The sequence below is a fragment of the Camarhynchus parvulus genome, chromosome 2, assembly GCF_901933205.1.
Source record: "Camarhynchus parvulus chromosome 2, STF_HiC, whole genome shotgun sequence".
NCBI lineage: Eukaryota > Metazoa > Chordata > Aves > Passeriformes > Thraupidae > Camarhynchus > Camarhynchus parvulus.
The window spans coordinates 81,833,426-81,846,880 of NC_044572.1; the positions used below are offsets into that span (position 1 = coordinate 81,833,426).

Sequence of the window (13,455 nt, forward strand, 5' to 3'; positions counted from 1 at the left end):
CACGGGCTGACAGCCCCCAGGTGATGCAGGGTCCGTGTGTGTGCGGGGCAGGATGGCGGACGCGGTGCTGGCAGCGCTGGGGGCGGCAGCGCCGTTCCTGCGGCCGGGGGAGCGGGAGCGGCTGGCAGCGCAGACCAGACCCTTCGATCCCCGCAGCGAGTGCTTCGTCCCCCACCCCCGGGAGGAGTTCGTGCGGGGACGGGTGACGGGGCGGCAAGGAGGGGAGGCCACCGTCCAAACTGAGCTGGGAGAGGTGGGCAGCTGGGGAATGGGGGGGTGAGGGGAAGGGGGCAAGGGGCCACGTGGGGGCAAAGGATTAATGAGGGGGTAATGGAGGGAGGGGATAAGGATGGCAAGAGTTGATGGCAGGTGGGGCCATAGGGGGTGACTGATGGGGGAAAAAAGAGGGGATTGGGCATCATGGGGGATGAGGCGTTGGTGGGAAGTAGGGGGGTGAAGAGTTAAGGAGGAAGGGATTAACGGGATGAAATTTATGGGGGAGGGGTTAAAGGAGGGAGGGGGTTGAAGGTTTGGGAGAGAGAAAACAGAGGAGGGGGAAACCAGGCTGATAGTGGTGGGAGCCCTGACCCACTGAAGTATCACAACGGATGGGAGGTACCCTCCAAACCATAGGAGACCCCTCTCAACCCATGGAAGAAATCCTACCAATGGAGCACCCCCTACCCCCCAAGCCATGGACATTTCCCAACCCCATCCCCATGTCTCCCCATTCCCCCCAGACGGTGACAGTGAAGGAAGCTGACATTCACCAGCAGAACCCGCCCAAATTTGACAAGATCGAGGACATGGCGATGCTGACCTTCCTCCATGAGCCTGCTGTCCTTTACAACCTCAAGGAGCGCTATGCCTCTTGGCTGATCTATGTGAGCCTTCCCACAAGCCCCTGGAGCACCTGGGAAGTAGGCGGGGCCTTCCCCACAGCCTGTGGGATGGATGGAAACTAGTGACCCTTCCCTAAAGATCTTGGGATACCTAGTACAGATGGGGCTTTCAGAGAACATATGGGCCACCTAAAACCTGGCGTGGCTTTTTCACAGACTTTGGGACACCTAGAACCTGGTGGCCCTTTCTCCAGCCCCCTTGGGCCACCCAGACCCAAGATATCCCATTTCTAGACTGCCTCAGCCACCAAGACCTGAGATGTTGCATCACCTGACCCCTGTGGCTACCCAAATACAATATGCCACTTCAATAGCTCCCTTGATAGGACATAATATGTTCCATCCCCAGACCCCTTGGGCACCTGACAAGACATGTCCCATCTCTGCAGGTTGTGGGCCACCCAGACCCAAGATGTCCCTTCTCCAGCCCCTTTTCAGACAACCAAGATCAGGACATCCCATCACCACATCCCTTAGGCCACCTAGACCTAGGATGTCCCCACCAGGTGGGGTGGCACCTCCTGGCTCTGACCTGCCTGCCCTTTTCTTCAGACCTACTCGGGGCTCTTCTGTGTGACTGTCAACCCCTATAAGTGGTTGCCTGTCTACAATGCCGAGGTGGTGGCTGCCTACCGGGGAAAGAAGCGGAGTGAAGCTCCACCCCACATCTTCTCCATCTCTGACAATGCTTACCAGAACATGCTGACAGGTAAGGATGTCCTGTGAGGACCTCAAACTAGAAGACTCTACTCCAATAAATGGCTCCTGACTTACAACTGGTTCTCACCTGGGAGGATGGAGAACCTCAGCCTCAACCCCAAGACCCCAAGTATGTTTCCCAACTTCATCCCACCTGACTCCTCTTTTTTCTTGGCAGACCGAGAGAACCAGTCCATCCTCATCACGTAAGGCCCTGCTTTGTCCAGCCCCGCCCCAGAGCAGCGGGGTGGGATGAAGGACCCACCAGGATGTTATCCAGTATTTCACTGTTGCTCCCCCAGTGGAGAATCCGGGGCGGGGAAGACAGTCAACACCAAGAGGGTCATCCAATACTTTGCCAGCATTGCTGCCATTGGCGACCGCAAGAAGGAGGTGACCAATAGCAGCAAGGTGAGTTCCTCAGTCCATGTACCCTTGGCAAGAGTGTACCCCAGTGGTATCCACACCCAGCATTGTCCCACCCCATGCAGGGCACCCTGGAGGACCAGATCATCCAGGCCAACCCTGCCTTGGAGGCCTTTGGCAATGCCAAGACCCTCCGCAATGACAACTCCTCCCGATTTGTGAGTGATGGGGGTGGGTTGTATGAGGAAGGGTCTGTGGGGCAGTTTGTGGGACAGGGTCTATGGTGTGGGATCTGCTGCATGAAGGCAGCCACCTCCACCTCCTGCCACTGCTTTCCCAGGGAAAGTTCATCCGGATCCATTTCGGGGCCACTGGGAAGTTGGCATCAGCTGACATTGAGACCTGTGAGTGGGTTGAGAGCTCAGTGAGAGGCTGTCTTGTGGTCCATTATCCATCCATGGACTTATCTATCCATGGATTTATTCATCCATCCTAGGACTCATCCATGTATGGACTCCTCCATCCACCCATGAACTTCATCCATCCACCCAGGAGCTCCATTCATCCACACATATCTCCCTTCTTCCCTCCATCCAGTCGCCTCTTCATCTCCATCTCCTTATCGCACCATTGACCTGACCCTCCATCTCCAATTCTTTGTCCCTCCATCTCCTTGTGTCTACCTCCCTCCCTCCTTGCCTGGCTCCCCTTCACCCATGCCCATCCCTTCATCTGTCTTCATGGTTGATGGATCCATCATCTCATCCCACTATCCATCTGACCTTGTATTTTCCTCTCTTCCCTCCATCTCCTCATCCTACCATCCATCTCTCCATATCTCAATCCATCTCCTCACCCCAACCTCCATCCTCCTTCTCTCCATATCCACCTCAGACCTCCTGGAGAAGTCCCGTGTCATCTTCCAGCTGAAGGCTGAGAGGAACTACCATATCTTTTACCAGATCCTTTCCAACAAGAAGCCAGAGCTGCTGGGTGAGTAGAGTGCTTGGCTTTGAGTCTTCTGCCTCCTCTTCTCCAATTCTCCGCTCCTTCCTGGGGCAATTGAGGATGATTTGGGGCTGTTTAGCCAGTGCAAATGCTCAGTTTTTCTCTCTATCCTGGCCCCACGGAACAGAGATGCTTCTCATCACAAACAACCCCTATGACTACAGTTATGTCTCCCAAGGAGAGGTGACTGTGGCCTCCATCGATGACTCTGAAGAGCTGTTGGCAACTGACGTAAGTGGTGGGGTGGGCAGGTGGACATCCCCGTGATGAATTGAAGGTGAAGTGCCAGGTGGATGGTTGAGATAATAGAAAATGGGTGGGTGGAGGAGAGGAGGAACATAGAGATGAGAGGTGGAGGATAGGAAGGGCAGAAGATGGTGGGTTGGTGGAGTGGGATGGTATGGAGTGAGGGATAGAAGGTAGGACAGGAGGCAGGGAGTGGAGGAGGTTTTGGATGGAGATATAAACAGCAGGGGGAGTGCTTAGGTGAACAGATGTGTCCATGGGTGAACAAGTCCTCAAACAGATAGATGAGTCCATGGGTGCATGGATGGAGTTAATGGTGAATGGATGAGTCCATGGATGCATGAGTCCATAAAAGGATGAGTCTATGGATGGATGGATGGATGGATGGATGGATGGATGGATGGTTAGAAAAGTCTGTGGATAGGTAAATGGATGTATGTAGTCCTCAGATGGATGGATTGATGGATCCATGGATGGATGGACAGACAGAACCATGGATATATGAGTCCTCAGATGGATGGATGGATGGGTGAATCCATAATGGGTGAGTCCATGGATGGATGAGTCTGCACATGGACGGAGGAGTTGATGAGCTGGAAGGGCAGAGAGACAAATGGTGGCCAGCAGAGGGCCATGACCACAGCTGGTGGCAAGGCCCTTTCCCTATCACTCAGAGTGCTTTTGATGTCCTGGGCTTCACGGCTGAGGAGAAGGCTGGTGTCTACAAGCTGACGGGTGCCATCATGCACTTCGGCAACATGAAGTTCAAGCAGAAGCAACGTGAAGAGCAGGCAGAGCCAGATGGTACTGAAGGTGAGTGGGTACGGGATGACATGGGTCTTGGGGTCACCAGGTTAGGTGGAATCTGACAGCACGTCTTTTTCTTGATGCTCTGCAGATGCTGACAAGTCAGCCTACTTAATGGGGCTGAACTCAGCTGATCTTCTCAAGGGGTTGTGTCACCCCCGGGTGAAGGTGGGCAATGAATATGTCACCAAGGGGCAGAATGTCCAGCAGGTGTACTACTCCATCGGGGCCTTGGCCAAGGCTGTATATGAGAAGATGTTCAACTGGATGGTGGTGAGGATCAACAACTCCTTGGACACCAAGCAGCCAAGGCAGTACTTCATCGGTGTGCTAGACATCGCTGGATTTGAGATCTTTGATGTGAGGACTGAGGAGGTGGCAGGGTATTTTTCCTCTTGGGGGTTGTGTTGATCCTCTTGGGTGTTGAGTTGACTTTATTGATACTACTGGGCATTCTGTTGACCCAGCTGGGGCTCAGGTTCACCTATGGATCTCATCAGGCATTCTGTAGACCCTGTTGGGTGTTTACTTGATCCAGTTAATCTCATCTTCTGTCTCCTTCCCAAGTTCAACAGCTTCGAGCAGCTCTGCATCAACTTCACCAATGAGAAGCTGCAGCAGTTTTTCAACCACCACATGTTTGTGCTAGAGCAAGAGGAATACAAGAAGGAGGGCATTGAGTGGGAGTTCATTGACTTTGGCATGGACCTCCAGGCCTGCATTGACCTCATTGAGAAGGTACCACCTCCCCCAGGGTCTCGTGGGGGCTGAAAGGACTTTGGGGGAAGGGCCCTTTCAGCTGGAGCCTGCCAGGAGCCCCAAAGTTGGTTAGCAGGGTTGTGCTTGGTGTCCTCTACCACCACTTTTCTTCCTAGCCCATGGGGATCATGTCCATCCTGGAGGAGGAGTGCATGTTTCCCAAAGCGTCAGACATGACCTTCAAGGCCAAGCTCTTTGATAATCACCTGGGCAAGTCAGCCAACTTTGGGAAGCCACGCAATGTCAAGGGGAAGCCAGAGGCCCATTTCTCTCTTGTCCACTATGCTGGCACAGTGGACTACAACATCATTGGGTGGCTGGAGAAGAACAAGGACCCTCTCAATGAGACAGTGGTGGGGCTCTACCAGAAATCAGCCCTGAAGCTCTTGGCCAATCTCTTCTCCAACTATGCTGGAGCAGATGCTGGTGGGTGAATGGAGGATAGGGTGATGGATCAATGAGTTGATGGAGAAGACTACTATCCACTAGTCACCCTCTTTCCTGTATTACCCTACCTGTCTTCTCTCCAGGTGGTGATGGAGGGAAGGGGAAAGGAGCCAAGAAGAAAGGTTCCTCCTTTCAGACCGTCTCAGCCCTGCATCGGGTGAGTGACGTACATAGTGGACCCAGTTTGGGGCAATGAGAGGACAATCTCCTGAGTGATGGAAGACCCCTTCAGTCCCACAGACCCTCTCTTGCTCTCTCATTAGTCAGCTTCTTCTCTCCTCCCGCCCTCAACAGGAGAACCTCAACAAGCTGATGGCCAACCTCAAGACCACCCACCCTCACTTTGTCCGCTGCATCATCCCCAATGAGCGGAAGGAGCCAGGTGAGCAAAGAGCAGGGCTGAGGGCAGGGAAAAGGGTGGTAGGTGTGGCTTGTGGCTGACACCACCCCTCTGACCCTCTGCCAGGTGTGATGGACAATCCCCTGGTAATGCACCAGCTGCGGTGCAATGGGGTGCTAGAGGGCATCCGCATCTGCCGCAAGGGCTTCCCCAATCGCATCCTCTATGGGGACTTCCGACAGCGGTAGGTACAGAGGAGAAAATGTGGGGATGGGGTGGACAACCCCGCTGGGGCTGACCTCAGGGTTTTCATGCCCTCTCTGGTCACCAGGTACCGCATCCTGAACCCTGCTGCTATCCCTGAGGGGCAGTTCATTGACAGCCGCAAGGGTGCTGAGAAGCTCCTGGGATCCATTGACATTGACCATAACCAGTACAAATTTGGACACACCAAGGTAAGGGCACATGGTGTCTCCATGGTCCTACCACCCATGGGGTCATATGGACCCCATGGTCTCACCACTGATGTGTCCACCTGCCTATCCACCCCACCATCCATCGCTTCATTCCCCCAACAACCCATCCATCTGTCCACGAACTCTTTCCAACCAATTCACCTTCTCATTTGCTTCTTTCCTCCATCAGGTCTTCTTCAAGGCTGGGCTGCTGGGACTGCTGGAGGAGATGCGGGACGAGCGCCTCTCCCGCATCATCACTCGCATCCAGGCTCAGGCCCGAGGGCAGCTCATGCGCATTGAGTTCAAGAAGATCCTGGAGCGCCGGTGAGAGGGGAAGGGTCTTTCTCCTTGAGAAGGAATGTCTGGTGGGTCACCAGATTGGCGGTATAGTGACATCTGTGCCACCATTCTAGGGACTCACTGCTGGTGATTCAGTGGAACATCAGGGCCTTCATGGGGGTGAAGAACTGGCCTTGGATGAAGCTCTACTTCAAGATCAAGCCTTTGCTGAAGAGTGCTGAGACAGAGAAGGAGATGCAGGTGGGAGGAGGTGATGAGATGGGCAGCTTGGGATCCAAAATGGGTTGGGTGGGGTTGATGGATGGAGTGGATTGGATGCGGCTACTGGTCGCCTGCGTTCTTCTTTAGAACATGAAGGAAGAGTTTGGGCGGCTGAAAGAGGCCCTGGAGAAGTCGGAGAGCCGGCGCAAGGAGCTGGAGGAGAAGATGGTCTCCATGCTGCAGGAGAAGAATGACCTTCAGCTCCAAGTGCAGGCCGTAAGTGAGACTGCCTCAAAAAACCATGTCGGGGGGGTGACCAGCAGCCCTCCAGGGCCACCCTACTTCATCGACCACTCCAATACAGGAGCAGGACAACCTCAATGATGCTGAGGAGCGCTGTGACCAGCTGATCAAGAACAAGATCCAGCTGGAGGCCAAGGTGAAGGAGCTGACAGAGAGACTGGAGGATGAGGAAGAGATGAACGCAGAGCTGACAGCTAGGAAGAGGAAGCTGGAGGATGAGTGTTCGGAGCTGAAAAAGGATATTGATGATCTAGAGCTGACTCTGGCCAAGGTGGAGAAGGAGAAACATGCCACTGAGAACAAGGTGAGGGTGGAGAGAGGTCTTGACCTTAAGTTGTGGGGATTTGGGTCAACACAACCTGGTTGTGTAGGGTTGAGGAAATCCAGGGCTAGTTGATCTGGGCTACATGAAGACCCAACATCCTTTGGCTTCTCTACCACTGCAGTGGCCTCATTGGCCAAGGACAACAGCAGCATCACCCAGCTTTATCCTACCTCTGGTACCAAGCTGGAGGCCTAGTGTTTCTCCTCCTTCAGGTCAAGAACCTCACAGAGGAGATGGCTGGGCTGGATGAAACCATTGCAAAACTAACGAAGGAAAAGAAGGCCCTGCAAGAATCTCACCAGCAGACACTGGATGACCTGCAGGCAGAGGAAGACAAAGTCAGCACCCTGACAAAGGCCAAACTCAAGATGGAACAGCAAGTGGATGATGTGAGTGTGGTCTGGTCCTACCATGAGTAGTGCTAAGGAGCTTTCTGGGGCAGATATGATGGAAAACTGAGGTTCTCCCCATTTCCATGTTTCCACACAGCTTGAAGGCTCCCTGGAACAGGAGAAGAAGGTCCGGATGGACCTGGAACGGGCCAAAAGGAAGCTGGAAGGAGACTTGAAGCTAACCCAGGAGAACATCATGGACCTGGAGAATGACAAGCAGCAGCTGGAGGAGAAGCTCAAGAAGTAAAAATGGACCTCTTTCCTCAATCTAAACTGGGGGCAAGGGCAGGGACCTCACTGGTAACTGCTTTCATGTTCAGGAAAGAGTTTGAGATCAACCAGCAGAACAGCAAGGTTGAGGATGAGCAGGCTCTGGCTCTGCAGCTCCAGAAGAAGCTGAAAGAGCTGCAGGTGAGGGATCCCTTCTCTGCTTATTTGGGCTGGACTGGAGAGTCACTGGCTGGTTGGGTTGAGGTGAAGAGTCTCTATCTGGTTAGGCTGAGTTTAGGAGTTTTCAGTTGGTTGACAAATGTTCAGATGTCTGGCATGAGCTGAAGTGTTTTCAGCTTATTGGGGTGAGTTGGGTTGAAAACTCTCCAGCTCAATTGGTTGAGTTGAGCAGAGGATTTGGGTGGAGCCAAGTCTGCTGACAGCAGCTCCATCCCTGGAGCACAGGCGCGGATTGAGGAGCTGGAGGAGGAGCTGGAAGCAGAGCGGACAGGCAGAGCCAAGGTGGAGAAGCTGCGCTCAGACCTGTCACGGGAGCTGGAGGAGATCAGCGAGCGGCTGGAGGAGGCGGGTGGTGCCACTTCAGTGCAGATTGAGCTCAACAAGAAGCGGGAGGCAGAGTTCCAGAAGATGCGGCGGGACCTGGAGGAGGCCACGCTGCAGCATGAGGCCACGGCTGCTGCGCTGCGCAAGAAGCACGCCGACAGTGTGGCCGAGCTCAGCGAGCAGATCGACAACTTACAGCGCGTCAAGCAGAAGCTGGAGAAGGAGAAGAGTGAGCTCAAGCTGGAGCTGGATGACCTCAGCTCCAACATGGAGCAGCTGATAAAGGCCAAGGTAGAAGGAAGCCGAGGTGGACATCTTATCTCCACCATGGGCATCATTCTCCTTCTTCATTCCTTCCCTCCATACTTTTCTTCTCCAAGGTGGGCATGGAGAAGATCTCTCGCACCATGGAAGACCAGGCAGCTGAACACCGGGCCAAGCTGGAGGAGACACAACGAGTCCTCAATGACACCAGCACCCAACGGGCCAAGCTCCAGACTGAGAATGGTGTGAACCCTGACCCACCACAGCCCTCATCCCACATCCTCAGCCCTTGTCCCACATCTTCAATCCCTGCCACACCTTGAAAACCTGCCCTACCTCTGCAGGAGAGCTGTCCCGCCAGCTGGAGGAAAAGGAGGCCCTTGTCTCTCAATTAACTAGGGGCAAGCAGTCATACACCCAGCAGATGGAGGACTTGAAGAGGCAGCTGGAGGAGGAGATGAAGGTGAGGTTTGTGGGATGGCTGGTAGGGTCTCCAGGAGGACCACAAGACAAGGTGTCCTTCACCCTCATGGTGGTAGCACCAAAATGGAATTCAAGTTCAGGCCAGTTCAGTGGGGTGGTTGCATCTAAGAGTGGTTGAGTTGGGTTGCATTGGTCTAACAGCTGAGAGGTTGGGCTGAGCAGGTCAGTTCTGAAGCAGCTGGGTTGGTCTATGGGTGGTTGAGTGGCACTGGATGAGGGGAAGTCAAACTGGGCCAGACAAGAGGTACCCATCTTTAGATCACTCTTGGTCTAGATGTGCTGAATTTGGTTGGAATGATCTAGAGAAGGTTTGGCTGACAAATACTGGTGCTTACTCAGTTTGAGGACCTACACATAGGTCAAGTTCACCTACTCCTTGCCTCTCCCTCCCAGGCCAAGAATGCACTGGCCCATGCCCTGCAGTCAGCCCGGCATGACTGCGACCTTCTGAGGGAGCAGTATGAGGAGGAGACAGAGGCCAAGGCTGAGCTCCAGCGCTCACTCTCCAAGGCCAACTCTGAGGTGGCACAGTGGAGGACCAAGTATGAGACAGATGCCATCCAGCGCACTGAGGAACTGGAGGAGGCCAAGTGAGTCATCTCCCCATGAAGGGAGCTTCTATGGGGCAGAGAAGAGTGCATACACTTCCACTGTAGAAAAATATGGAGAAGGTATAGGGATCTGGAGATGGTAGAAATCCAGAGCCTCAGCCAATGAATAGGGAGAATAAGCTTTGATTTGGCCCACTTGGTCCATGGGTCACCACAGCCAGGTGTTCTCCCACGTCAGGAAGAAGCTGGCCCAGCGGCTGCAGGAGGCTGAGGAGGCGGTGGAGGCGGTCAATGCCAAGTGTTCCTCCCTGGAGAAGACCAAGCACCGTCTGCAAAATGAGATTGAAGACCTGATGGCAGATGTGGAGCGATCAAATGCAGCAGCAGCTGCGTTGGACAAGAAGCAGAGAAACTTTGACAAGGTGGGAGGACACAGTGGTGAGACAGGAGCAGATGGGAGACATGGGGACAGAGAGTGACCCCTTGCTTTGCTCCAGATCCTGTCTGAGTGGAAGCAGAAGTTTGAAGAGTCACAGATGGAGTTAGAGGCATCACAGAAAGAGGCCAGGTCTCTCAGCACCGAGCTCTTCAAGCTTAAGAATGCGTATGAGGAGTCACTTGAGCACCTGGAAACCTTCAAAAGGGAGAACAAGAACCTCCAAGGTGAGACTGTGGTACTCCGCCTGCCCACCTTGTTCTCCACCACTTTCCACCAAGTCTGATGAGATCTTATTTGAGCAGAGGAGATCTCGGATCTGACGGAGCAGCTGGGTGGCAGCCACAAGACCATCCATGAATTGGAGAAGGTCCGGAAGCAGCTGGATGCTGAGAAACTGGAGCTCCAAGCTGCACTGGAAGAGGCTGAGGTGAGCCAAATCACATTCCCATGAGTCCCATGTTGTCCTAGTCTTCTCTGTGGCCCTCTAATTTCCCTCTGTCTCCACCAGGCCTCTCTGGAGCATGAGGAGGGAAAGATCCTGAGGGCCCAACTGGAGTTCAACCAGGTTAAGGCAGACTACGAGCGCAAGCTGGCCGAGAAGGATGAGGAGATGGAGCAGGCCAAGCGCAACCACCTGCGGGTGGTGGATTCACTGCAGACCTCGCTGGACGCTGAGACTCGGAGCCGCAACGAGGCCCTGAGGCTGAAGAAGAAGATGGAGGGTGACCTCAATGAGATGGAGATTCAGCTCAGCCATGCCAACCGCGTGGCTGCTGAAGCTCAGTCCCACCTGAAAGGAGCCCAGGCTCACCTCAAGGTGGGATTACCCTATAAGGAGATCTTCCCTGCACTCTGAGCTGCTGGCTGATGTCCATTTTATTTATCCCAACAGGACACCCAACTGCAGCTGGATGATGTGGTAAGAGCCAATGAAGACCTGAAGGAGAATATTGCCATCGTGGAGAGGAGAAACAACCTTCTCCAATCCGAACTGGAGGAGATGCAGGCAGTGGTGGAACAGACTGAGAGGGCCCGCAAGTTGGCTGAGCAGGAGCTGATTGAGGCCAGTGAGAGGGTCCAGCTTCTCCACTCACAGGTGAGATATCACATACCTTCAAGGATAGAGGTCACCTCCATCCATGGATGTGGGCTTCTAAAGGGTTGAGTTACCCAGATCTTCAGATCCTTTAAGCCCACAGAGTTGGCAGGGAGTAGGCGGTCATTAAGTACTGGGGGGTTGAAGAAGGATGGGCCAGCAGTTCAAGAGACACCTCCTGAGATCCTCTCCTCTAACTCCAGAACACCAGTCTCATCAACCAGAAGAAGAAGATGGAGGCTGACATCTCCCAGCTGCAGACAGAGGTGGAAGAGGCCATCCAGGAATGTAGGAATGCTGAGGAGAAAGCCAAGAAAGCCATCACTGACGTGAGTGCCATGGTGGGACCAGCATCTAGGACACCTTCCACTGGAGGGTGATGGAGAACTTGCTTTGGTCCTCCTTCTCTGCTTGCTTCTCTCCTCGGGCAGGCGGCCATGATGGCAGAGGAGCTGAAGAAGGAGCAGGACACCAGCGCCCATCTGGAACGGATGAAGAAGAACATGGAGCAGACCATCAAGGACCTGCAGATGAGGTTGGATGAGGCTGAGCAGCTGGCCCTCAAAGGGGGCAAGAAGCAGCTGCAGAAGCTGGAGGCTCGTGTGCGGGAGCTGGAGAATGAGCTGGAGGCTGAGCAGAAGCGCAATGCTGAGAGCATTAAGGGTCTCCGCAAGTCCGAGCGTCGTGTCAAGGAACTCAGCTACCAGGTGGGGTTTCTGAGCTGGCCCAGGTCAATTCCTGCCCCTTGGCCACAGGGCCTCATATCTCATCCTGTACATGACCTAGAATATGGCTGACCTGCTGGCCAGAGAGACATCAATAAACTAGAGCACTCACTGCATGTATGTCTGATACTGCAGTGGGATCCAGAATATTGTCTGGGTTGTGAGCCACCCAGGCCACCTCTCAGTGTCCCAGCACCCATGGGGTCTTTGCATGATCCAGGACCTCAGGTGGGACCTCATATAGGGAAAGAAGACATCTCTAGATCTGTGGGTGGCCTCCCAGAGCTGAGGCCACCCAGAGATCTAGAGTGGCTCCAATCCCTCAGAACATCATTAACTGTCTTCTGACCCTTGCCGCTGGGTGGCGATTCCAAGCGCAGGTAGGGTCAGGTCATGATCCATGTGTGTCTCACCCTACAGACGGAGGAAGACCGTAAAAATATGGTCCGGCTCCAAGACCTTGTGGACAAGCTCCAGCTGAAGGTCAAGGCCTACAAGCGACAGGCAGAGGAGGCGGTGAGCACTGGGTGGGCAGCCATGGGACAACCCCCCAGGAGGGGACAGTGTGGGTTTAGGATGTGGGAGAGGATGTAAGGAGTAGCAGGAGACCTTGAGATGAGGTGGTCAGGGGATGGGATGGGTGGGTTGGTGGTGGGATTGAGAGATGATGGTTGGATGTGGGAGGGAGGGAGGGAGGGAGGGAGGGAGGGAAGGAAGGAAGGAAGGAAGGAAGGAAGGAAGGAAGGAAGGAAGGAAGGAAGGAAGGAAGGAAGGAAGGAAGGAAGGAAGGAAGGAAGGAAGGAAGGAAGGAAGGAAGGAAGGAAGGAAGGAAGGAAGGAAGGAAGGAAGGAAGGAAGGAAGGAAGGAAGGAAGACAAAGTTTATGTGGGTGGAAGATTAAATGGATGGATGGAAGGATGGATGCATGGATGGATGCACAGATGCATGGATGGATGAATGAATGTATCATTAGGTAGATGATTGGGTGGTTCAAAAATAGAATGTCTAAAGAAACAGGTGTTTCTCTTGTGGGCCAGATGGAGCAATAAAAAAGTCAGATGTATGGAGAGCAGATGGGGTGGCAGGAGGTCAGATAGAGCTGTGTGGGAGCCTCATTGGTGTCCCTGCATCCTCAGGAGGAACAGGCCAACACCAACCTGGCCAAGTTCCGCAAGGCGCAGCACGAGCTGGATGAGGCAGAGGAGCGTGCCGACATTGCTGAGTCCCAGGTCAACAAGCTGCGGGCCAAGAGCCGTGACATTGGAGCCAAGGTGGGACTTTCCCCTGCCCAAAGGTGCCTCATGGGCAACCCCATGGGTGCCCCACAACAGCCCCTTTTTCTTCTCTATCAGAAGGGACTCAATGAAGAGTGAAGATCCGGATCCCCAAGTATCCTACCTGAACTTGCAGCTGTCCCATTTAGACTTCCAATTGCCCAACTCCCCCTAGCCCCCCAAGCTTGGAAAGCCAATAAAAACCATTGAGCAGCAGCCGTTTGTGTGGGGTTGGATTTGTGTGGGGAGGGTGGGGTTATCCCATTGTATGGCACCTGTAATATCGATGGAGCCCAT

The 13,455-nt window shown here is 54.0% G+C and overlaps 1 protein-coding gene across 4 annotated transcripts; it reads left to right on the forward strand.

Moving 5' to 3' along the window:
* Window positions 1-52: 52 nt before the first annotated feature.
* On the forward strand, window positions 53-13,257 carry LOC115916950 (myosin-6). Of its 4 annotated transcripts, none has more exons than XM_030970687.1 (38): window positions 53-253; window positions 741-884; window positions 1,455-1,611; window positions 1,780-1,807; window positions 1,904-2,012; window positions 2,093-2,185; window positions 2,308-2,371; window positions 2,862-2,960; window positions 3,103-3,206; window positions 3,896-4,034; window positions 4,120-4,388; window positions 4,596-4,766; window positions 4,904-5,213; window positions 5,318-5,391; window positions 5,529-5,616; window positions 5,701-5,818; window positions 5,906-6,029; window positions 6,220-6,356; window positions 6,446-6,572; window positions 6,681-6,809; window positions 6,898-7,140; window positions 7,374-7,550; window positions 7,651-7,796; window positions 7,874-7,964; window positions 8,229-8,618; window positions 8,708-8,834; window positions 8,936-9,054; window positions 9,468-9,664; window positions 9,864-10,047; window positions 10,123-10,288; window positions 10,367-10,491; window positions 10,573-10,881; window positions 10,957-11,160; window positions 11,364-11,489; window positions 11,592-11,867; window positions 12,306-12,401; window positions 13,021-13,155; window positions 13,237-13,257. In XM_030970687.1, exons 1-38 carry the CDS (start codon window positions 53-55, stop codon window positions 13,255-13,257), a joined length of 5,817 nt encoding a protein of 1,938 aa, XP_030826547.1. The 4 variants fall into 4 exon arrangements, with proteins under 4 accessions (XP_030826547.1, XP_030826554.1, XP_030826561.1 ...); XM_030970694.1 differs by having other exon boundaries at window positions 13,240-13,257; XM_030970701.1 differs by having other exon boundaries at window positions 5,330-5,391.
* The last annotated feature ends 198 nt before the right edge of the window (window positions 13,258-13,455 follow it).